The following is a 22,929-nucleotide window of genomic DNA, read 5'->3' on the forward strand; positions in this document are numbered from 1 at the left end:
AAAAATAAAAGCTAACTTGATTCAGCATAAATAGGAAACCAAAACTGTTTATTTTATCAAAAAAAAATAATTAAAAACTTAAAATGTAGCTTAAAACGGATCCATATTATAACTAATTTACACAAATTACTGACTTCATAAGAGAGGGTGACAGAGAGAAAGATGATGGTAAAGATTTTATTAGGGATGCTCGCCCAACTTAAAATTTTGGTTCTATAACGCTTTACAAATGCAATAGATGCTTCTATAAAGCTTTATAGAAGCGGGAATGTAAGTCGGGCGTAGTCTTCAAAGTTCAATTTCTTCCTCAAACCTCTACCTCAAAGCTTTCTATTCTATATGTAATAATTCACAATAAAATATTATTAATCAAATTTTATTCGCACAAAACTGATAGTTTTGTGTGAATAAAACTTTTTCAGAATGATTCCGGACGCTTCCAGACTTCCAATCGAAAACGCCATAAGAACTTTAAGAACATAAAATTTGTTTTTAAATTGACAAAAAACTTCTTTTGTTTTGACATTCAAGCGAAATACTTACTCTATTTAATTATTTCTTATAAAAAAATCGAGAAAATTGACATATTGTCTTTAAAAATTTATTACCTAACTGGAAAATAAAAAAATCAATGGACAGTTTTGAAAACATTGGTTTAAAAAAATTAAACTAAATTTTTTGAAATGAGTTTCCATAGGTATTAAGTTTTTTGTGACCATTATATTTAAAATAAAAATTGATTTAAATTGAGTTTTCTTAAGTCGTTTGCGAGTAAGTCAGAAAAAGAAAATTTTATTTGAACGAAAATCATGATAGCTGGTAATTAACATTTTCAATTTATTTAATATGATTTTGAATTTGTCAAATTTAAAAATTAAATTTAACTTTTAACACGTCTTTAAAAGTTTTGAAATTTAGCTGGGTTTTTTCTCGTTCATATGTTAATCATTTTTGGTATTCAAAAAAAAATTACACTTCTAAAAACCTTTATGCTACAAAAAAAAATATTTCAAAATTTAAATTTTTGAATCGATTTGAAAATCTGAGTTTTACCAAATTTCCATTTTATTTTGTATAAGTTTAAAATAGATTTTTATAAAGATACTCACCACTCAAATAACAATCCCATACCTATTCTATAGTCACTGAATTTCAACAAAAAGGCAAAACATATCTGACTTTTTCTACCTACCTACAAAGACAGCTCAAAAGATTACCTGTTCTGGTCTTTCCTCGATCAAAGTCGTCAACCCAGGTGATCTTACCATTCAGCTATGTTAGATACATTAGTATCTTCGAAGTCTTTCTGTATAACGGACGTGTCTAAACCAAGCGCTATACCGATTGAGGTACCAAACAAAAGTTAATTTCATACAGCCTCACCCATAGACTACGACGGATAGAACACAGTGAATAGAAAATACAAAAAAAAATCTCTTTCTATCTCAACATCGATTCTGTATACATATAAATCTACCTACTTACATACCAAAAAGATTGCTCACTTTTTGCACTTTCGTTTCCAATCATCAGAGCGTCATCGACCACCAACTCTATAGACCTTAGGTAAATGCCACTTGCACAGATCTAAAGTTCATCCTAGACCCACAGATTTATCTCTTTTTTTTTCTTGTCTACTTTGCAAAAATTCGATTCGATTTTTGTTTTGTATATACCCGCTAACCTTCCCCTGATCGCACTCTATACGATCATTCGGTTTCTTCATTCGTAAATAAATATACAAAATTCGCATGCGCAACATGGAAGTCGTGATCCATTAAAAGTGAACTAAAAAAAAAAATTAAAGAAGAAAAAATAAAATGCCAAAGTGTTACACGGCTCAGTTTACTATATGACCGCAATTTTATAAAGAAAATTACAAAGAAGAAGAAAATGTTTATATACATAAATTCTCAACGTAACTAGATCAGTTTTTAGAAAAAAATCATAGAAAAGAATAAAGAAAAAAAAGATTTATTCTTTCCGTGTGAAAAATTTGTTGTTGACAAGTACAAAATAAAAAAAAGTTCTCGTGTAAACATAAATCCCCCTGGTTTCTTTCATAAATTACCGCTATTTTTTGGTACTTTTTTCTTGGAATTCAATCATAAAAAGGTAAGCTGTAGTCTTTTTAGTTGTTTTAAGGCGGAAGCACAATAGAGTTTATTGTGACAAAAAGTTGTTTTGTTTTTCTTTTTTTTTTTCGTTGTTGTCTAAATGAAAGGTGAACCAGGTACAAAAAATTGTAGTCACTCTGGCTCACTGAAAGGTTTTGCAATGTTTGAACTCGAAATCACGTTCGAATGCAATGCAAGTATCAGCTTGCATTTTGAAGCTTGCAGCAATGCAAAAATAGAATGTTGTGTAGATATATCTACCTACCTTGTCTTGTCCCTTTGGGAGAAGCCATACAATAATACAAGTTATCCCAGTTTATGTTTCCTCCTTTTTTGTACTCAACTCACGCATGCCCTGATACGAGTATTCCGTCTATCTATAGATAGGTTTTTTATTTGCATGACATACTTCCGAGGATCGTTTTTCATGTCTTTTCTTAAAATGCACTTTTTACCTGCCACCACCACCTGGCGAGATATTATGGTTTCTTTTCAACTCAAGTCAACAAAAAAAAAAACAAAAAAAGATAAAGAATTCCTCAGGTAGGCGGATTGACGGCTTACTTTCCAATCATGGACATTTTTAGCTGAAAGGGAATTTCTCTTTACCAATTATAAACGCTGCTTTTCAGAGGAGATAAATCGGTGAGACGCGAAACGAATCCAAAGCCAACAACCGATGAAGGTGATTGGTGATCGTCGATGGTGATGATGGTGATCAGCAATCTATTCGAGACGGATGCTATAACTCGACATACTTCCATTTAAACGATCATCGAACGCATCGCAACGTCTTGAGATACTTTTTGTCGTCATAAAGTTAGCATCTTTAGTGTTTTTACATCTTTTCATGATGACATTGACTTTCGCAATTTCGCATTTATATAAAAAGTGTGAAAAGAAATTTTACGCATTTTTGCAGACAAGCTGGATTTTATGCAAAAAATAAGATCACTTCGATAGGCTGTCACTTTGTGAAAAATTAGTGAATTCGAAAGCGTTTCACATTAGAGTGCTAATCATTAAAGTGGTTTTCCATTAAGTGAGTTTATTTTACAGTTAGAAAAAAAATTACATTACTCTTTTGCATAGATCCAAAAAAAAAGTGATGGTGCATCAAGGTTTTTTTTGATCGAGGTATCTTTATTTTGCTCAAATCTCGATTAACCATCTCTAGATGGCAATAATTATATTGCCATTTAGACGAATGAAATATTGTGCAATATCTATATGTACCGTATACCGTTAGATTGTCTGGTGGAGCTTAGATACTCTTAACGCTTGCGGTATTGTCTCACTTTTTAATACACAATAATACAAGTTTGGATATGAATAAATGTAGTTTTTTCTTATTGTTGTATTAGTTGTTAGTGGTTCTATTGAAACCACTTTTAGCCAGACATACTGGTGATTTTTGTAGACATATAAAATAATACCAACTTGTATATCGAATGATATATGGCAAAGTTTTTTTTTTGTTTTTTTTAAGTAACTTGTTCCGGAAGATCTATGTGTGAATTTTGATTTCTTGTTTGATTCATGCATACGAATGTTTGTTTAATGATTAGGAGAATATTGTTAATTTAAGTTTATCGATATTTTCTTAAATTATACCCTATTTTTCTATCCAAAAATAGAGAAGTGGTTTCGAATATTTCTTTTCAAGTTTTGAATTATTTAAAAAGAAATGTACAAATATAATGACTAATTTTGGTCTTAAAGCTAGATAGATAGGAGAAAATTCTAAACTTTAAACTCAAAGTTTCCATGCGCGTTCATTAAAAATCAGTATCAGGTAAATACCTAATAGGGTGGAGTGCATGGTATAAAAACACAAGGTATGATCATTAGAGCCGCCATCTTATAAAATGGGGTAATAAGGTTTTGACGTTTAATATTTGGCAAAGTGAAAAGCAACAACAATTTCCAAGACAAATTTGTTTACAACAACAATTTCAATGGGCAGCTGTCAAAACCTTAAGTAGCCATTTTTAAGTTTTGACAGTTCTCGATACAGAGTTTTTTCTAATGATCATACCTTCTCTTTTTATACCATGGGTGGAGTGAAACTGCACTTTTTTTTTTCTTCTTCTTCTTCTTCTACATACCAGGGACGGGTGCCATCGGAAGGGTATAGCCCGACTCAAGACAACACGACTTTGTCCACCCCGACTCGACTCACGACAGCCCGATTCAACCCATAGCCCGAGCAATTTCCAAAAGAGAGGGAGCAATGTGCCAAAAAGTTAGAGCGTGTAGGTTCGGTCGAGACAAAAAAAAATCGTATGGGAGGAGGGTCTATTGCCCTTCGTTTAGCGGGGAGGGGCAATTAAAAAAAAAATTATTTAATTTGAAACAAAAAATTTGAAACAAAAAAATCAACGGTAACACTTACAATAACGTGCTTTACCTTTTTGTAAGGCCAAAAACCTCGTCTTTTACAAAAATTTTTAATATGGCTATTTTCTGGCACAGTTTTTGAAAAATTAATTTTCGAAATTAAAATTTTGAAAAAAAATTTCAAACTAATTTTTTTTTTCAAAATTTTATGTAATTAAGTACTACTAAAGTTTTTAAAATTCGATGCTCCTATTTGTTTTTGAACAAAAACAGAAAACTGCATCCAAAAACATCTTTTCATTTTCGAGAAATTAACAAAAAACCAAAACTATTTTTGTCTAAGAAATTTCTTTATTTTTTGTTTTTACGTGGCTGGATCATGGGAGTTGGGGGTGCTCGCCGCCCATGGATTCTTGCAGTAAGGGTTTTAAGTCAGTAAAATCGCAATTTTTTAATGAAAATTAAACAATAAATAATAATGGAAAGCACTTAAATGGTATGGCAGGTGCCAATGCTTTTGCTGGTTGAGTTTGGATGTCCTTCGAGGCTTCTTCGATAACTCATAAAAGTGCATCAATACAATCTCACAAAATATAAAAACATGTTAAAAATAAAGAGGAAGTTGTTTTTGATATATTTTAATGCTGTTGATGCTATTTTTACTTGCGATATAGGTACTATAGGGCAAGTTTAGGATTCGTAAAAAAAATCGAACTCGAGATAACAATTTTACATGACATTACGATGATGGAGAATGCCAAAAAAGTGGGTCCGGCAATTCTGTCTGTCTGTCTGTCTGTCTGTCTGTCTGTCTGTCTGTCTGTCTGTCTGTCTGTCTGTCTGTCTGTCTGTCTGTCTGTCTGTCCGTCTGTCTGTCTGTAAGAACCTCGAGCTACAGCCTAAACTACTGAAGCGATTTTCTTCAAACTTGGTAGTTAACAGTTTTGGGTGATTCCCTAGAGGAGAAATTGAAGTTTTTTTTTTTGGACCAAAACTAACGGTACCTGTCATATAACGGAAACAGAAAAGTTGATTTATTTCAAAAACGGCTCTAACGATTTTGATTAAAATTTTTATGCTTACTGTTACAGATAAGAGCCTTCTTTGATAATGCAAAAAATATTTTTTGTACCGTTATTAACGGTACCTGCCATAGAACGGTTTTTTGGATTTATGAATTTCTCATAAACGACAAAACAGATTTCGACCAAATTTTTAATACAGAAACGTTTAAACAATCATTATTTAAAAAAATTTTAAATTTTTCAAAAAACACATTTTTGGATTTTTAAAAAATATTTCAAAATTTTTTTTTGAAAAATCAATTTTTTGGAAACGGGCTGGTGAAAAATTTTGAAATTTCGTTTTTATGTGTAAATTAATTATTTATTCAAAATTGCATATCAACTTTTTTTTTTACAAATTTTAGAAAATTTTTATATATAAAAAATTATTTTTTTAAAAAACGGCTCTAACGATTTTCGAAAAATTTTTTCTAAAAATTACTTTTTATACAAGAAATAAAATGGCATACTTAGTTTTTTGTAAAAGAGCATTTAAAACGGTATTTTATTATTTATAAAAACAGATTTTATTTTTTTGCAGTACTAACGAAATTCCGTGAAAATATCAAATTTTAATTTTTCCCTTATTTTGTTCAATTGAAAACTTTAACATTAGAGTAACTTTTACCATAAGAGCAAGTACGTGCGACCCCAGTCGTGCAATTTATTTAAGCTCCTCCTCGGATATACTTCCTTTAAAAAACAAGTTATTATTATACAATAAAAATTAATTTATGCCCAAATTAAAAATTTTGCTTCCGAATTTTGAACCCAAAGTGCAATTGGTACCTATAATGATCCTTTAACACCTACTATGACAAATCTACTGTAAGGCTTAGAACGCTGCTAATATGCAGTACGAAATTTTTCGTCAGTCTCCATCAGGACAACGAAATGCTTAGGTACGATTTACGAAATCTAAACGAAAAAATATTCATGAAGAGTATATCACAAATTGCAATACACAACTAATAAACGCAGTATTGTACAAACGCTTATGTCCCGTTTACACGACTGACAGCTTGCCAGTAATTTTGTCACACAACTGTCAAATGCCTTTGCCATAACGTCGAAAATAAAAATGGTAACAAAATGCTAAAAATCCTTGCAGTTTGGCAGTCATGTAAATTTGACATTATGCACCATTTAAGTTTTTTTTTGAAATAATGGCAAGTCGCCATAAACGAATGAACCTGCTCTAACTTTTCTAGTTTTATGACAGGAGCATTTGACAGGTGCTAGTTTTTTTTAATAAAAGAACTAATCAAACTTACTAAACATTCTATTTCATTAGTAATCTATCAAATATTAGGTAATGAGTATCAGTTCGGACATCAAATGTATTGCAATTTTATGAAGTGCTGCTTTTACCAGAAAGTATGAACTAGTTCCAAAGCTTAAAATTTTTTTTAAATAACCCATTAAAAATGCAATTACATATGTACATACAAAATAAAGTTATACTTTAAAGACAAGTTTTGAAAAGATTTACGAATATGTTTGTATGTTTTATGACTCTCGTAAAAACTAACACTTATCGTTCCATATTTTAATATTCAAATTAATTTTAATTAATCTTTTGTTTTACCAAAACATCAATGAAATTTTTTATTTTAGGTATATTAAGTTACCTCACATTAAGAAACCTTGGTAATAAATTTGACTCATTTCTTTGTATTTTGCGAATAATTTTAAAAATTCATTCGCATTTTTGTTTATTTTTTCTTTAAAGTTTCTAGTAGGTTTTCTTTCCTTTGGTATCATAGGCTGTTAATCGAAGCTTAAAGGAATTACAAATAGAGAAAATGTAAATTATAAAAAAAAAGTAAGATTATCTAAAAAAACGAAATGAGGAAATGAGAAAGATTTTTAAATTATTTATGTTTTGTTTTATATTTTGATTTATTTGCACATTGGTCAACAGGTCATGCGGAAAGCAAACAATGATACTACATTCAGTCAGTAGACGTTAACCAATGTAAGTTCGAATGAATTATATATGTACGTTGTATAGTATACCTAAATGTAATAAAAATGTCAAAAATGTAAAGCAAAAGTGGCATTTGCATAGTTAAAAACTTGCGCAAACTTATTAATATGCATGTATATTGTATAGTTTTAAAATTCATGTGAAGATTGTGAAGAAAATCGGTATTGAATAAATTTTATAAAAATAATCCCATTTAAGATGGTATATAAACATAATGTATGTATGAATTGCACACATTCATGGTATGTGGGCGTAAAGAAAATGTCAAGATAACTTTATTTATGGCTTTATTAGTTGTTGGAAAATAATTACATAGGTATATACCTACTCGTATGACAAAAATTTGACACACTTTTTAAATTATTGATTTAAAAATGTTTAATTATATAAGGTATTTTAAGAAACGAAGGGTTATTCATGCAACGGTGTAAACTCTGGGTAAACTTCAAACACATACAAAATTTTGACATTTTTAACACTTTACTACGTTTTAACAAGTTTACCCAGAGTTTACATCGTTACCTGACTACCCCTAATACAAGAAGCTGTTAGATAGATAGATAGTAGATAAAAGATAGCTCTTTAATTAAATTGAAAAGAGACAGAAATTATTATCAATTAGAGTGTTGAAATACTTTTCAAATTTGACATTTACGTAATTTTGAGCCGTTACAATGGGTCTTGGTCAATACCGCGAAAGTTAACAAAACTGTGTAGAACGTCTACTATGGATAGTGACATATAAGACTGTGTTTTTGACTTGTTCATTTTAGATGGCTTAAATTTTGTATAACAGTTTTCTATAACAGTTGCGGCTAAAATAATGCAAGTGCGAGCGCACAGATATAAAATTTCTGTTACCTATAGTTTCAAATTACAGAAAACTAGACAATTCTGTCAAATAGCTTGAAAACTTTACTTATCATTGACATAACTATCCCTAAAAATTATATAAGTAAAAAAAATCTTTGGGAATGATTGAACAGAATGCAGTAGCGCGACAGGCTCTCAAATTACATATAAAAAAATGTACCGTAATGTAAAATCACGATTCAGTATTCATTATAATTTTATTGCCTTTTTACTTTTTAAACAAATAGTTCCATGGTATAAGAAAAGAGGGTAATATGATTAGAGTCGCCATTTTACAAAATGGAGTCATAAGTTTTTGAAGTTTAATTTGACAAAGTCAAAAGCAACAACAATTTCCAAGACAGCTATCAAAAACTTAGGAAGCCATCTTTTTTTTTCTTTCATCTGACAGTTCTCGATACAATAACTTTCTTCGCGTGATACTACCTTCTTTTTTTATACAATGCCATTGAGCCACTTGAAAAGAATGAAAAGAATAAGTCAGCTATTACATGAAGACTCAAGAGGCGCGCCTCTTTTCAAACGTAATGAGTGCAAAAGAGAAAAAAGATGAAACAAAAAATTATCCGACCAGAGAGTCGTGGGTCGGAATTCTGAGACTCTTTTTTGACGTTTCTTTTTCCACTTTTCCTTTTTTCAACATTCTCTTTCATTTCTTTTTGCTTCTTGGTGCAATACAACAACAAATTTTTAAATCAAAAGAGAAATGTCAAATTTGAGTCCTGGACTCAAGAGGCATCGTGTAATAGTACGCGCCTCACAGAATGATTATCAAAAGAAAATTAGAAAAAAGAGTCAAGCCTCTTGAGGCTTCATGTAATAGCTGACTAAGAAACCATTTTTGACACCTGTCATCTTAGTCGCTGAGCTAAGAGTGATGTATTCTGTTCAGCTCCTGATACAAAAGCATAGAGAGTCCTTAGGCTAGGAACAGAATGGGTTTTGAATTTAAAGCATGTAATGTAGGTATCCAAATAATGACAACAAGCCATGTTAAGAGTTTAAAGTTGCTTTACACATGGCTCTTTTATTATATTAATATTTTTAAATATAGTTTTAAACTCTTTATGAATAATGTAAATCTTAGTTTTGCTTAGAAAAAAAAACAAAAGTCCCAACTTATCAAAATACTATGAAAAGTGCCCAAGATATTGAAGAACCAGCATTTTTTTAAATTTGTATTAAGTTATTCCACATGGTCAAAATTTCGCTTTTGAAAGGCCAGACATTGCTTATAAGGAAATTAATGTTAATTGCTTAAAGCTTTATATAGGGTGTATTAAGAAGCTGCTAACATTAAACCTTTCACATAAGTTATATATCATATACAAATGTGTATGGAAAACGCCTGGAGCCGACTTTCTTCCATTATATCAATGAACTTTGATTCTTTTCTTCGTCGAAGCAAGTTTTATTGTTTTTTTTTTTTTACCATTATAGGAGCCAGTCACCCGGCTTATACATCTTAACCTTTTGCCAATGAATTTTCTATTATAATAGGCATATAATTACAATATTTTTCTCTCATTAATGTTTGTTTTGTTTTTTTTTGAAACGCGTGTTGTGTTGTTGTACCATTGTCTATTAAGGCCCTGACATCTTGTCTTGTCTTGACTTAACATCAATGAACAACAATCAACAAACTCATCTCTTTTTCAAAAGAAAAAGATGAATGAATATCTTATGTTGTTGTTGATTTTTGCTTTCTATTTACTTTCTCACCTTCATCAACTTTATAATCTTTGTTTTTCTGAACTATTTTTTATCGCAGCATCAACATTTAAGTTAACAATAATTGCAATAACTACTATAAAGGCTTTTATCTCTCTCTGAGGGTTGTCAAGTTTTCAAAAATCAACTTAAGTATTTTTGTCTTAAAAAGGAACTCAATTCATAGCAACAAAGCCTTTTAGTCTAAACAAGTTTGCCATTAACAATAATCATGGCTCAGAAATTAAAAAAAAAAACATGTCCGAAATTTAATTTGTGAATAAAACAATAACAACAACAACTTTAAAATCCGGTCCCAGGCTTATAACAATGAAGGAAAACAACATCTTGATAAAAAAAAAAATTAAAAAATAAAAATCATAAAGTTGATACTTTTTCTGAGTCACTGCATAAATATCTGTTCACAGCTTAAATAAGAAGTTGTCTTCGCGTCGTGTAGTTGTTGCTGACGTTTGAAAATATAAATGCAGATACAAAAACCAACGCAGTCGTCATGGTGTCGCACGCGAAATGCGCTGATGAATGCAGAACACTATCGAGGAAGACTATCAACCTATCTCTATCTCAAGCCCGTTGAAATACAGTCTTGTTATAGTAGAAGTACGGCTAGATATTATAACTACTTCAGCTCTTATGGATTTTTATTAAAAAAAATAATATAATCTGCATTTAGAAGGGAATGCAAACAAGTTGCACCCATGCAATGCAGACAAAATATTATGCTTACCAAGCCTATCTATAGAGTGAATGCCATACTAAAATATTATAGCACAGTCAGTCACATTTCGATTTTGTATACGTACAACGAACTTGAATGACATTGAGTCAGGCGTAAAGAGACAAACGAGATTGGTAGGCCGCAAATTTGTATTATATGGTATCACGATCAACAATTGTCACGACCTTGTCCATATTATTATGGTCATGCCATGCGAGTTTGTTCTTTTCTTTTTCATTAGGTATTTTGTATTGAATTTAAATAAAGTAGATAAATAAATTAAAACCAATCAGGTATGAAGAACCCCAATCGCACCAATACGAGCGTTATCAAAATTAAAAATATTCCAAGCATGTTTCACGCACCGTTTTTTCAGCAATACACGGTATTATACAAAGACTAAGCTCAGAATAGATTATTATGTTTATTTGTTGGATAAAAATAAACTATTCATCAAGTCTACCTGATAAATTGTGCCTGTCAGCGAAAAATAATGCAATGTCAATGAGAAACGTCAAAGGTTATGCGATAAATTTTGAAACAATACTTTTCTTAGAATTTGTGTGCATCTAGCATAGTTTTAACATTTGAAAACATTAAAGTGAGTTTTGAAATGATTCATGCATTTTTGGTTCACACTACTTGCATCTGATTTGTTTTAGCAGCTGTCAAAATAAATCAAATCATATTGTTATAACCTTAAAGATTAAATGTGAGAGAATGTGTGCATTCAGATGTCCTAAAATATCCGAATATGATTTTGTTCTTGATGTTTTATACGGTGTTCACAATGGACTCAGTCCTGTGACACATTTTAACATCTCTGTGTTGTCATTCGCATTTCATGCTGAGATAGCCAAGTGACACCAAAACAGAGTCTTGGTATCAGTTAAAGATGATAAATCATCATCTTTTGTCAAAAAACGAACTACAAGTTTTCGTAACTCATCGATACGATCATTGAGCAGCCTCCGTTTTAATACCAGCAAACGCACCGTGGACAGCTCGCTTTGTGAGGGTTTGCAAAAGGTTCTAGGCGATCATACAAGAAAATCAACAAAATTTTATAATGCAATACCCGACAAACAATTTTGGTTCTATGAAGCCTTACAGATGCAATTGTTGCTTCTGTAAAGCATTATAGAAGCAAAATTGTTAGTAGGGTAGACAGAATATTGGCTATTTACGGGACCCTATTGTCCAAGAATTCGACTCTGTGATGTAAAACTGATAATGAAAATGTAAACTTTGCAGATAGATGAAAATCTCGATGACAGTTGGTGCGTTCCTTTGGGCTCCTTTATCTGACTGACTGTATTTAAATCTGCTTTGAGTTACATTAATCCGAAAGTTGAAGCAGTTGAAAACAGCTTTAAGAAGAGCAAGTGAGGCAAATTTGGCATACCTTTAAGGGGGTTCACTAACAAAAGGCATAGGGATTTTAAGCAAGAAGTGCTCAAGTGTCAAACTGTCCACTTTGATGAAATTGACATTTGTTTTTCTATTAGAAAGTATTTATGAAAACTGTTAAGTAACTTTCTTAATAAAAAAATCAATTTAACAAGAGTCTTTAAACAGTCAGCAACAACTTAGCTAATATTTATATTTTAATATTTAATAAAACCAGTGTTTTATTAAATTTAAAATTTGTATTTGTCATGTTCATCAAAGTGGGGGTTGTCAGATTTGACTTTGACAGATTCGGTTGCATCCCTTTTGGCATTAAATACAATGCGTTTTTTTCACTCATATATATTTTTATTTGATTTTGGAAGTTTGGAAAATATAGTCGTGGTCCATATTACCCACGTGAGCCATATTTGCCACACTTTCTCTACTTAGCATTTAGCGTATCTATCTAATGTTTATAAATAAAAGTTGCTTTAATCCTAATTTTGAAGTAGTTCAGATTCAAAGCTGATAAGCAGTATATTAATGAACTCAAAAGATCACATCCAGCTGTCAAATTTTAGTTCTACTGCGTCTTATGGAAGTTTCCACACTGTTGGCAGTGCTCTGTCTTGCGTCGCATATAGGAGTATTGTCATCAAAAACCTGGCCATAATTATTTTTCGTGGTTTTTTGTTATTATTTCTGTTTAAAATGAGTATTCCTACAAGAAAATACAATATAAACCTAGTTTTTGTTATTTTTATTTTTTTTACCAAAAACTAAAAAAATTGATTAATGGCCTGTACTCCGCCTGTCGACATTATTTTTCTCAAATTTTTTTCCTCATCCCTAATACCCAATTCTCAGTTTCTTTTCTCTCTTCCTCAACCTTAATTAAGATCACCCAAAATAAAATACACTAAACATCAGTAAATTTAATTTAAAAATAACAAAACGTTTCATAAAGTAAGGAGTATTTTCTATCAGAATGTGTAAAACTAATTGACCCTCGATTCTCTAAAGAGCACCTAAGAGCACCCAATTTCTGTTGCATTGTGTTAAAGAATATATAAACTAACTCATAAGTTTCAATTCATCGCAGAATAACGGGGTATACTAATACAAAATCATTAAAGTTCAAATAATAACTTACCAAAAATATCATGTTTTAGATACTAGTTCTAAGCCCGAATTAAAATAGAAAAAACCATCTAACATTTTCAAAACTTTATTAATATCGTTAATAAATAACTGAAGAAGAATTCTCCATTCAAATTTTTTTTAGATTTCTATCACAACACTTCGATATCGCATAATAGAATCAAGGGGCACGGTAGTGCCCAGCCAAGTTCTCTAGCAACTTTGGCACTACACCCTTATTTACAGGAAACAACTCAGGCCATTTTCGACCCCCCTCTAACTTCCACACCAAAGATGCTAGAAATTTCAAACTCACTACATTTGTTGAGCTCGTAAAAACCAAACTCCTCACAAAATTTCAGCCTCCTACGATGAGTAGTTTCTGAGATATAGGGCTTCAAAAATCGCAAAAACCGTAACTGACTCACTGACTCACTGACTCACTGACAGATCATCAAAATTATGGAGAACTTCCCGATATCGTAGAAACTTGAAATTTTACACGGTGATAGGACTTGTGGTGTATACAAAGGAAAAAATCGAAAATTTGAGATTTTCAATTCAGGGGGCGTGGCATCCGCCCATTTCCGCTGAATTTTCATCATATATTATAGAGCACTTCTGATTATCTTAGAATCTTGAAATTTGGTAGAATAGTAGAGCTGGTAGTTAATACAAAGGAAAAAATTTAAAACTTGAGAATTTCAGCCAGGGGGCGTGGCAACCGCCCATTTCCGTTGAATTTTCATAAATTATTATAGAGCACTTCTGATTGTCGTAGAATCTTGAAATTTGGTAGAATGGTAGAACTGGTAGGTTATACAAAGGAAAAAATTTAAAATTTGAGAATTTCAGCCAGAGGGCGTGGCAACCGCCCATTTCCGCTGAATTTTCATAAATTATTATAGAGCACTTCTGATTGTCGTAGAATCTTGAAATTTGGTAGAATGGTAGAGCTAGTAGTTTATACAAAGGAAAAAATTTTAAATTTGAGAATTTCAGGCAGGGGGCGTGGCAACCACCCATTTTCACTGAATTTTCATCAAATATAGAGATTTTATATTCTACAGCCATACCTTGCAAAAAGTAGTGAAATCACAACAAAAACATTACTGTTAAAAAAAGAGCCAAGTTCTCCTATGTTGAAATTATGCTGGCACAAAAAGTACTGAGATGTAAAAGTGTACCAAGTTCTAAAGTTTGGGTTCAAATTCGTATCAATAAAATTTTGATTGTTTACTTGGCAATTTTTGAAATAACTTTAAAAATCGATAATTAAGAAAAATTGTCAAGAGAACAATCAAAATTTTATTGATACGAATTTGAACCCAAACTTTAGAACTTGGTACACTTTTACATCTCAGTACTTTTTGTGCCAGCATAATTTCAACATAGGAGAACTTGGCTCTTTTTTTAACAGTAATGTTTTTGTTGTGATAACACTTACCAAAATACTTCGCATTCAAATAAAAATGATTTAGATATAACAGTTAACTTTGAACTCATTTTTTAACAAGACACGATCAAAAAACAAAAAAATGAGTGCAGCATATTGACACATGTTTATTTAGCATCCACTTTGCCAAACTTTTTGGTGTCAATTTTGATTTTCAGAAAATCGACTTATGACCAGGTTTTTACTGAAAATACTCCTAGGTGGCGTCGTTGGTGTCGCACTCCACTATCGAATCTTAGCTCAACATTGGCTTGCAGGAATTTCCATACTAATGCTTCAGGATTTTTCATTTTAAATACTGCATAATTATTTGAGTCGTTTTGCTGAAAATATGTCCTGTTAGTTTGGAAGAGAGCTTTAAATTTATCAAATAGAGTGTCTTCTCTTAAAAACGTTTTCAGTAGCGATTTTTTATTTGTAAGTTAATTTTTTCATTTTTTATTACCTACAAACTAAGCCAGATTATATTGTGCAAGTATACTTCTATTGAAAACAATGTTTTGCTTGCAAAATTTGTAATTTCATCGTTTTTCAAACCGTAAAAGATAAAAATATCGCTTTTGGCAGATTTGCAAGCAATTTTTTTAAAATTATCCCCAGTAATAAATAAGCAATATTTGGGCTCATTTTAATCAATAGTTTATAATTTTTCTTTTTATTGAAATAATTGTAAAATATTAATTGTGAAAGATAGCCAAAGAAGAAATTATAGGTATACAAAAATTGCCTCTTGTTACTGACGGGCGATCTGCGAGCAACTTAGTTTGAAAAATTTAATTATCTCGTGGCACGGTTAAAGTTTTGTTACTTGCGTGACTGCGACCTTAGTCTTCGTGCCTTGTTTTCATTGTACTCGTATGAAGGTACGAATCGGCTTATATAGCACAACTTTGTAACACCACAAAAATAAACTTGTTGAAAGTTGGTATTAGTGGTTAAAGTTAGTGGTATTTAAATTATTTGCATGACACGCATAATTTGTGTAACCCAATGAGGTGAATATCATTAAATATTAATAAGCTATTTGGAATTTACATGATTACTCATTTTTTCTTTAGTTCTTATTGATTAAGCCATTTATTTCATAAGCTTGCTTTAAACCCCAGAGAGAATGTTTTTTTTTTTTTGTGAATTGCAATACTTGTCCTTTAAATAAACAACTTAAACCAATTTGCCATAAACATGATTCCAAATTCAGTTAAGACGTTTTACTTTATAAGGTCGAAACTCTCGCAATTGGTGCAAACAACCATAACCTCACAGCTTTTACGGTCAATGTACCTACTTGCTTACTTAAGACTTGCCTGAACATATTACTCAAATGGTTTTAAGCCCCCTACGTCGATTAAGGTCGTCTTAATGTATTTAATGAATGTCTAATGGATGCTTTGCCTGACAAGCTACACCACACACAAAAATGAGTGAGAATTTTTACACTCTTCGACTATCGTATGCATCGTTGTCTTGTCTATCTTAAGCAAAAGAATTCTTTCAAGTTAGGTATTTTTTTCTCAGATTTAAAGATTAATTACTATGCCCGGTTTAGTAGATGTATAACCTTTTTATAATTATTTAAAAAATCCCCTCTTATAATGTTTTTTTTTTTTTAATTTTTTTTTACAGAGCTTAATGCAAATATGGGAACCAAGATCGAATACGTTGATACGTCACAATTGTATGCGACAAAATATATAAGAAATTCTAAAGCAATAGCAGTATTGTGGGCGATTTTTACAATTTGTTATGCAATAATTGGTATTGTGGCATTTGTAACGCCCGGTAAGTTGTTTATCTGATGATTATACCCACATCGAATGTGTTGAAATAATTGAATTCTTATTATTATTTTTTATAGAATGGGTTGGTGACCCAGATAATGAGAGTGCTGGTCGATTGGGATTGTGGCAAGTTTGTCAAAGAGAAGAGATTTTCAATAATTGCCAGAGAAGATGGGAAGATATAATTGCAGTTCCGGCGTTTTCTTTTCAAGTATGTTAATTGAGTTTGTCTAGAATGGAACTTTAATAAGTTTGTTTTGTTTGTTTGTTTTTCTTTCAAGTTGGCAACAATATTTATGGGAGTATCAGTGATCACAGCACTTTTGACAATTTGCTTTTTAGTTTTTATGATTTTTATGAAATCAACGAGAGTATTTCACATTTGCGGATGGATGCAGATACTGTCAGGTAAGATATAGAGAAAATGACTTTTGTTTTTAATCTTTAATTTCAAGGAAAGTGTCACTTTAACTCATTTAAAATGTTTTTTTGGCAATTCCTAAACGTTGGAGCTAACTCAACAAAATTGGCGATTTAAATCTTAAATAAACCCCCGGTGTGAGTTTAACTTTATTTATGAATTAACCTGTAAAAAACTTCGTTACATATTTTAAATGTTCCCGGAGTTAGCTACAGGAGTTGATTGAATCAGTTCTTCGAAGAAGAAAAGCTTTTTTTTTGGTACATAATAACCCAGGCTTAGGGTAAAATTCGAGAAGTTTACTGTGCAAAGTTTTTTATTCAATATTAATCTCAGAAGTTTAGTGGGTCAACTCTGCGATCAAGTAAAATAATATTTGTGACAGATTCGATGCAAAAATTCAATGGTTTGTGCAATGGAATATGACGCCAGAGATCTGGGTTTGTATCCCAGTTTCGACCACTCAAAAACATTTCCTTTCACAGGTACCGCCCCTTGACGAAGCTTTTAAAAGCATCATTGTCATGAAAAAGTGCAGTTCTGCTTTGTCGTTCAGACTCCGGAGTAAATTTTAGGTACCTTCCACTCCTGCAAATTAATGCTTGCAGAAAATGACCTAAACGAGTCCATTTATACTCCAATACAACTCCTATATACGAAAATGAAATGATTATTGGGAATCCTTGTCCTATTAAGAAAAATTTTGCTCATATAAAGCCTTATAAAACTACTACAGTTCTTAGCATTAGTAAAATTTTATAGGACCGAAAATGTTAATGGGTAAGAAGCTTTTGGACGGATTCTTATTGAAGCAAATACTTCAATCATTACGTCCATAAGTTCTTTATGGAAAAAGAATTTGAAACCTGTCGAATTTTCAAGAGTTGGGTTGAAATTTTCTTAGAGAAAGAAAAATTGTTCAAAAGTACCGAAACGCTTTTAGGACAAACATTTTTCTGATACTTTTTTAACGTCAAAAAAAGACAAGAAGAAATAAAGAAAAATAGATATAGGTGGAACTAGCTTTTGACAGATTTCTGTCCAAACAAATACTTGGGGCTGAAACTCGCAAGAAGTGGAAATTGTTTTCTTTCTTTTGTGAAAAATTACATAGTTTCAGAGAACCTATACCTACCCAAACAGAAATTGGGTAATATTAACAAATTGGGTAAAAATAACAAACTCCTGAGAATGTCCCAAGAAGAATAATATAACCTTTGATTTCACACTGTAGATGGTTTAGGAACGTTATGTAGTTTTTATGACTTCAAAAATCAAATGTAAAATATTAAGTTGGGTACTTGAACATATACATACGTTTCAAAGATAAAAAAAATCAAAACAAAAGCAAAACAAAACTCCATAGTATTTCTTTAATAGAAAAATAAATCGAAAAAAAGCCCGCAAATTTAGTCATGCAGCTTAAATCCTACTCACACATTTACTTGAGAAAAAATCTCTGCTTAAACCAGGGCCAGATTTAAAGCTGTGCGAGCCCCGGGGATGCAAAAAAGTGGGGGCCACCTCTCAGCTAACTTATTTCCAAAATAAAATTAAGTTTATTTTTGATAGTTTTAAATTTATGGGGAATAGAAGATAAATACCATTAAATGGTATGATTTTGTGACTCAAATGTGGTTTTTTAGCAGCCCTGTTTTTTTTTTACCTTCAATTCCATTTTACCAATAATTTTACTTAAACATGGAATTTCTTCAAAAATGGAATTGTGCTGGGATGCTTTTCCAATCATTTCTTTGGGAACAGAATTCAAAATAGTTTATATTAAGCGTTCAAGTAAAAAAAAAATCTTTTTCCTTTACTTTTTATTTTTATGATCTTATTTTTAGAAAGCCGCAAATTCATGGGGTTAGGTATTTTGGGCAAATTCAATTGCTAATTTATTTCACACAGAGTCTCAATCAAAATATGTATATCTATTTAATATTGAAGGAGACAATGTACTTCGTAATATTTAACTCTTCAAATTTAAATTGTATCGACGCAGCAAGAAATTTGTTGCAAAAAAAAGTCTATCAGCGGCTTAGAAATAACGTAGTAATACAAAATACTACTCTCTTCATTCCTTTATGTTTATGTTTCTTTTTAGTTTAAATAAAATTAAATGTATGCACTTGAAAACTTTGGATATTATATGCTTAGCCTTATTCTTAGGAGAAATTAATTACAAATCTCATTTTGACTGGATATCGTACATATTTCGAATTAGTTTGTGACAAAGTTTGGAGGCTTCCATTTAAAAACGGGAATTTCTGAAATATTAAGATAGTTTTTTGAATTGCTAATACTTTCAGAAAAAACTCTCATACCTACTAAGTTTTTTTCTTTGTGTACTTTGAGGTGAGCTTTCTAAGAAGATTTCAAATTTTTGGATTGGAAATACATACATATAATTTTCGTAATCTGAAATGTATACTACCTATTTGCTTTTTTTTTGAAATCTCAGTTTTCGGTATTGATTGAAAATTACAATATTGTAAATAAAATTTGTTTTTATTCGTAAACTGTTTACTAAAATTTTGCGTATTATAAAAGTGTACCGCATCATCTGACTGATGAGACCAACTGTTGTTCCTAAGCGAAACGTATTATTTTGAAGTACAAACCAATAAAATTGAATTTATTTTAAACTGTCCACAAAACAAAAAAATATTTTTTGCATCATTCTTTTATGACGGTAAAAATTCACTAAAGATGTTGTTTCTTGCCTTTGAAGAACGAATTTTACGTTTTTTCTCATAGTTTTACATTAAAAAATTTTGTATTAAAACAAAAATTAAAACTTTGAGCAACCTAGACATACATTTTATTTTTTATGACGACAATAGCTACGTTCCTTTGGGAATATTTATCTACTGCTTGGTACTTAAAGCTGCTTTGAACTACTTTTTCAATATAGCAAAAGTAGTTCAAAGTAGTTTAAAGTACTAAGCAGTTTAATGTTCCCAAAGGATTGCAGCTAATGATGCAGGTTCTTTGTTTTGTTTTTTTTTTTTGATTTTGTGGGGCCACCTATTTTGTGGGGGCCCGGGGCTGTAGCCCCGATTGCCCCGCCCTAAAACGGCCCTGGCTTAAACCCATTCTCTTAATAAATCTTCAAGTCCTTTGTCTCTCAATTTCATGAAAGTATTATGACGAAATCGTTCATTGACTTCACTTGCAAATTAGCCTTCTGACTTATTTCGATGTCTCAGTGTTTGTTTCTCACTCGCACTTCATAGTGAAAAAGAGATGCTTCATAATAAAGTACATAAGAGAAATCAACACAAAGACGTCAAAATTGGGCTGAAAACTGGGTTATTTCAAAGTAAACACCGTCATATTCTGTGTTTCAAATCTTATACGCTACAAATAATTTTGCTTCTATAAAGCTTGAAAGAGTCAAAGTTACCATCTGTAAACCTTTATAGAAGCTCACACCCGAGCTGAGTCTGACCAATAAACCTAACGAAAAAATTTTAATCTAGAAATGGTTTTCTATGTTTAATGAACTATTGGCTAGTGAATTTTTTAAGTTTCGACAACTTTGGCTGTCGTACAGAACGAGCGCTCTCGACTAAAAAATCCTTATTACAAGTTTTGAAAATGACTTTAAAATCTTCTCTTATTTTCAGCTATTTGCATGATTGTTGGTTGTGTAGCATTCCCATTTGGATGGAACTCAGATGAATTCAGAAAAATCTGTGGTCCCGAAGCAAATCGCTTCGAACTAGGACTTTGTGGAATAAGATGGGCTTATCCACTTGCAATAATTGGTAAAATTCTTAGATTGCGTTGGCTTAACGTCTTTTATAATTTTGTGTTTTTCATTTCAGGTTGTATTGATGGCCTCGTATTATCAACACTTGCATTTATTTTAGCCACACGTCATGTGCGACTTCAACCGGATCCACTGTATCAAAATTCACTCTACAAAGGTATTGTTTCTTTCTTAACACCAACAGGAATTTAAATTTTAATTCAAATACTTTACCTTTTTCTTCCAGGCGAAATCAACAATGCCTACATAACCGATGCCGTTAGTTTAGCCGGTTCACGTAAATCTTTGAATCTTCAACCGATTCTTTTAGTTGCTCCACCACACCACATGAACAATGGCGACGATTCCATTTCTCAATTTTCTAGCAGAACTCCGAACCATCGGTACAATAGACCTGATTATCATAATTCAATGCATCAATTCTGATAGATGGCGTTGTATGAAAATAACAAAACAACGCCCCACAAATTATTTTGTATTGTGGTTTGAATCTCGCATAAGCATTTAAATTTTTAATAACAAAAAAAAAGAAAAAAAAAACGAAACTCACAATGATTTTGTTAGGCGTTGTTGTTGCGAGTTGTGAATTCATTTTTGAATTTAAAATCCTTATGCAACGTTTTAAATTTTTTAATTTTATTTTTATTTTGCAATATAAAATTTATTCCTCCTATAAAATATAAAAAAAAAACAAAATGTATTATTACTTTTTTACTATTTTATTATTTTGTACAGTAATTTTAAAAAATTGTATTTATATCTATTTTTATTTTATGAAGAAAAAGAAAAACATATTTTGTTAAAATGAACTTATTTTAAATTATATCAATATTTTATATAAAAATTTAAAGTTTGTGCTTTTATTTCTAGGTTTTTAAATAAACCAGTATTATGGTCATTAAGTATCTTAAGTTCCTCGTGTTCACCAAACTATTAAAAAAACAGTCAGCAAAAATGAACAGGTTTCAATATTTGCTTCAATATTCCAATAGAAAAAAAATGTTACACATACGCCATAGTGACCAAATATCAAAATCAAAGGTCAGGAATATAAATTCATACACTAACGGCACAGGGACATACGTCCATAAAATGGACATATGTTCCACCTCAGTGGGTCATAAATCCACAATTTAATTTTTTCTTCTCCCAAGCCAAAATTTTTCAGTGGAATTCCATTCCTTAAAAATGAAATGTTTTAAGGTCGCAACTCCACATATTTTTTTGTTAATTTTTTTAGCTTTGGGACATTTTTCTTGAGTATTTAGTATTCCTTGGATTGAGCATTTAAGTCAAATAATCAAGTGTGTAAATAAATAATGTGCTTAGTTAATCTTGTACAATCTTCAAATGACAATTCTCTAAGAAACTGACATTAATTCCAATAAAAAAAGTTTCATTATTTGTTTCAATTTTCCAATTAAAAAAAAAATGTTACACATACGCCACAGTGACCAAATATCACAATCTATTGAGCAAATTATTTCATGAACCTAAAAAATCAAAGGTCAGGAATATAAATCATGACACAAACAGCACAGGGACATAAGTCCATAATGCACATATAATCCCCCTCAGTGGGCCATAAATCCACAATTTCATTTCTCCTTCTCGCAGGCCGAAATTTGTCACTTAGACCTTACTGGAATTCCATAAGGAACTTAAAAATGAAATGATTTAAGTGGGTCGCAACTCCACATAGTTTTTTTGTGGTCGTATATCCCATTAAGGTGTAAAATTCCCCTTATTTAGGGATTCTGTTGGGATATTTTGCTTGGGTATAAATTTAGTATTCCTTTGATTGAGCATTGAAGATAAATTATCAAGTATGTAAATGATGTGCTTAGTTAACTTTCTCTATAATCTTCAAATGACAGTTCTTCTCTTAGAAAATAACATTAATTCACAATGACAACTACATCTGTCAAATATTTTTCCAATGAAAAGAAAGTTATTTTCGCTTTCTCTACTAATAGATATGTTTTCATATATTATAAAAGAGGATAAAATAATAATTCATAAGTTATGCCATCAACGGAAACAGAATGCGTTAAAATATCCTAAGTGGGCAACAAGCTGACGCCCTTTATTGGATTATCCCACTATATTCCACTTTACATCCCCTCTCTCT

The 22,929-nt window shown here is 31.1% G+C and overlaps 1 protein-coding gene across 2 annotated transcripts; it reads left to right on the forward strand.

Moving 5' to 3' along the window:
* The first annotated feature begins 1,278 nt into the window (after positions 1-1,278).
* Positions 1,279-21,486, forward strand: LOC129911318 (LHFPL tetraspan subfamily member 3 protein). Of its 2 annotated transcripts, none has more exons than XM_055989071.1 (7): positions 1,279-2,115; positions 16,445-16,600; positions 16,677-16,810; positions 16,881-17,007; positions 20,653-20,793; positions 20,854-20,955; positions 21,025-21,486. In XM_055989071.1, exons 2-7 carry the CDS (start codon positions 16,459-16,461, stop codon positions 21,222-21,224), a joined length of 846 nt encoding a protein of 281 aa, XP_055845046.1. In that variant the 5' UTR covers positions 1,279-2,115; positions 16,445-16,458; the 3' UTR covers positions 21,225-21,486. The 2 variants fall into 2 exon arrangements, with proteins under 2 accessions (XP_055845046.1, XP_055845047.1); XM_055989072.1 differs by having other exon boundaries at positions 1,279-1,566.
* The last annotated feature ends 1,443 nt before the right edge of the window (positions 21,487-22,929 follow it).

This window comes from Episyrphus balteatus, chromosome 2, assembly GCF_945859705.1.
Source record: "Episyrphus balteatus chromosome 2, idEpiBalt1.1, whole genome shotgun sequence".
Classification (NCBI taxonomy): domain Eukaryota; kingdom Metazoa; phylum Arthropoda; class Insecta; order Diptera; family Syrphidae; genus Episyrphus; species Episyrphus balteatus.

Excerpts from the sequence above, each read along its gene's own strand:
- LOC129911318 (XM_055989071.1), top strand. The coding sequence starts at position 16,459 with ATGGGAACCAAGATCGAATACGTTGATACGTCACAATTGTATGCGACA. Across the intron at positions 16,811-16,880 it reads TTCCGGCGTTTTCTTTTCAA|TTGGCAACAATATTTATGGG; the intron begins GTATGTTAATTG and ends TTTTCTTTCAAG. Across the intron at positions 20,794-20,853 it reads TTATCCACTTGCAATAATTG|GTTGTATTGATGGCCTCGTA; the intron begins GTAAAATTCTTA and ends TTTTCATTTCAG.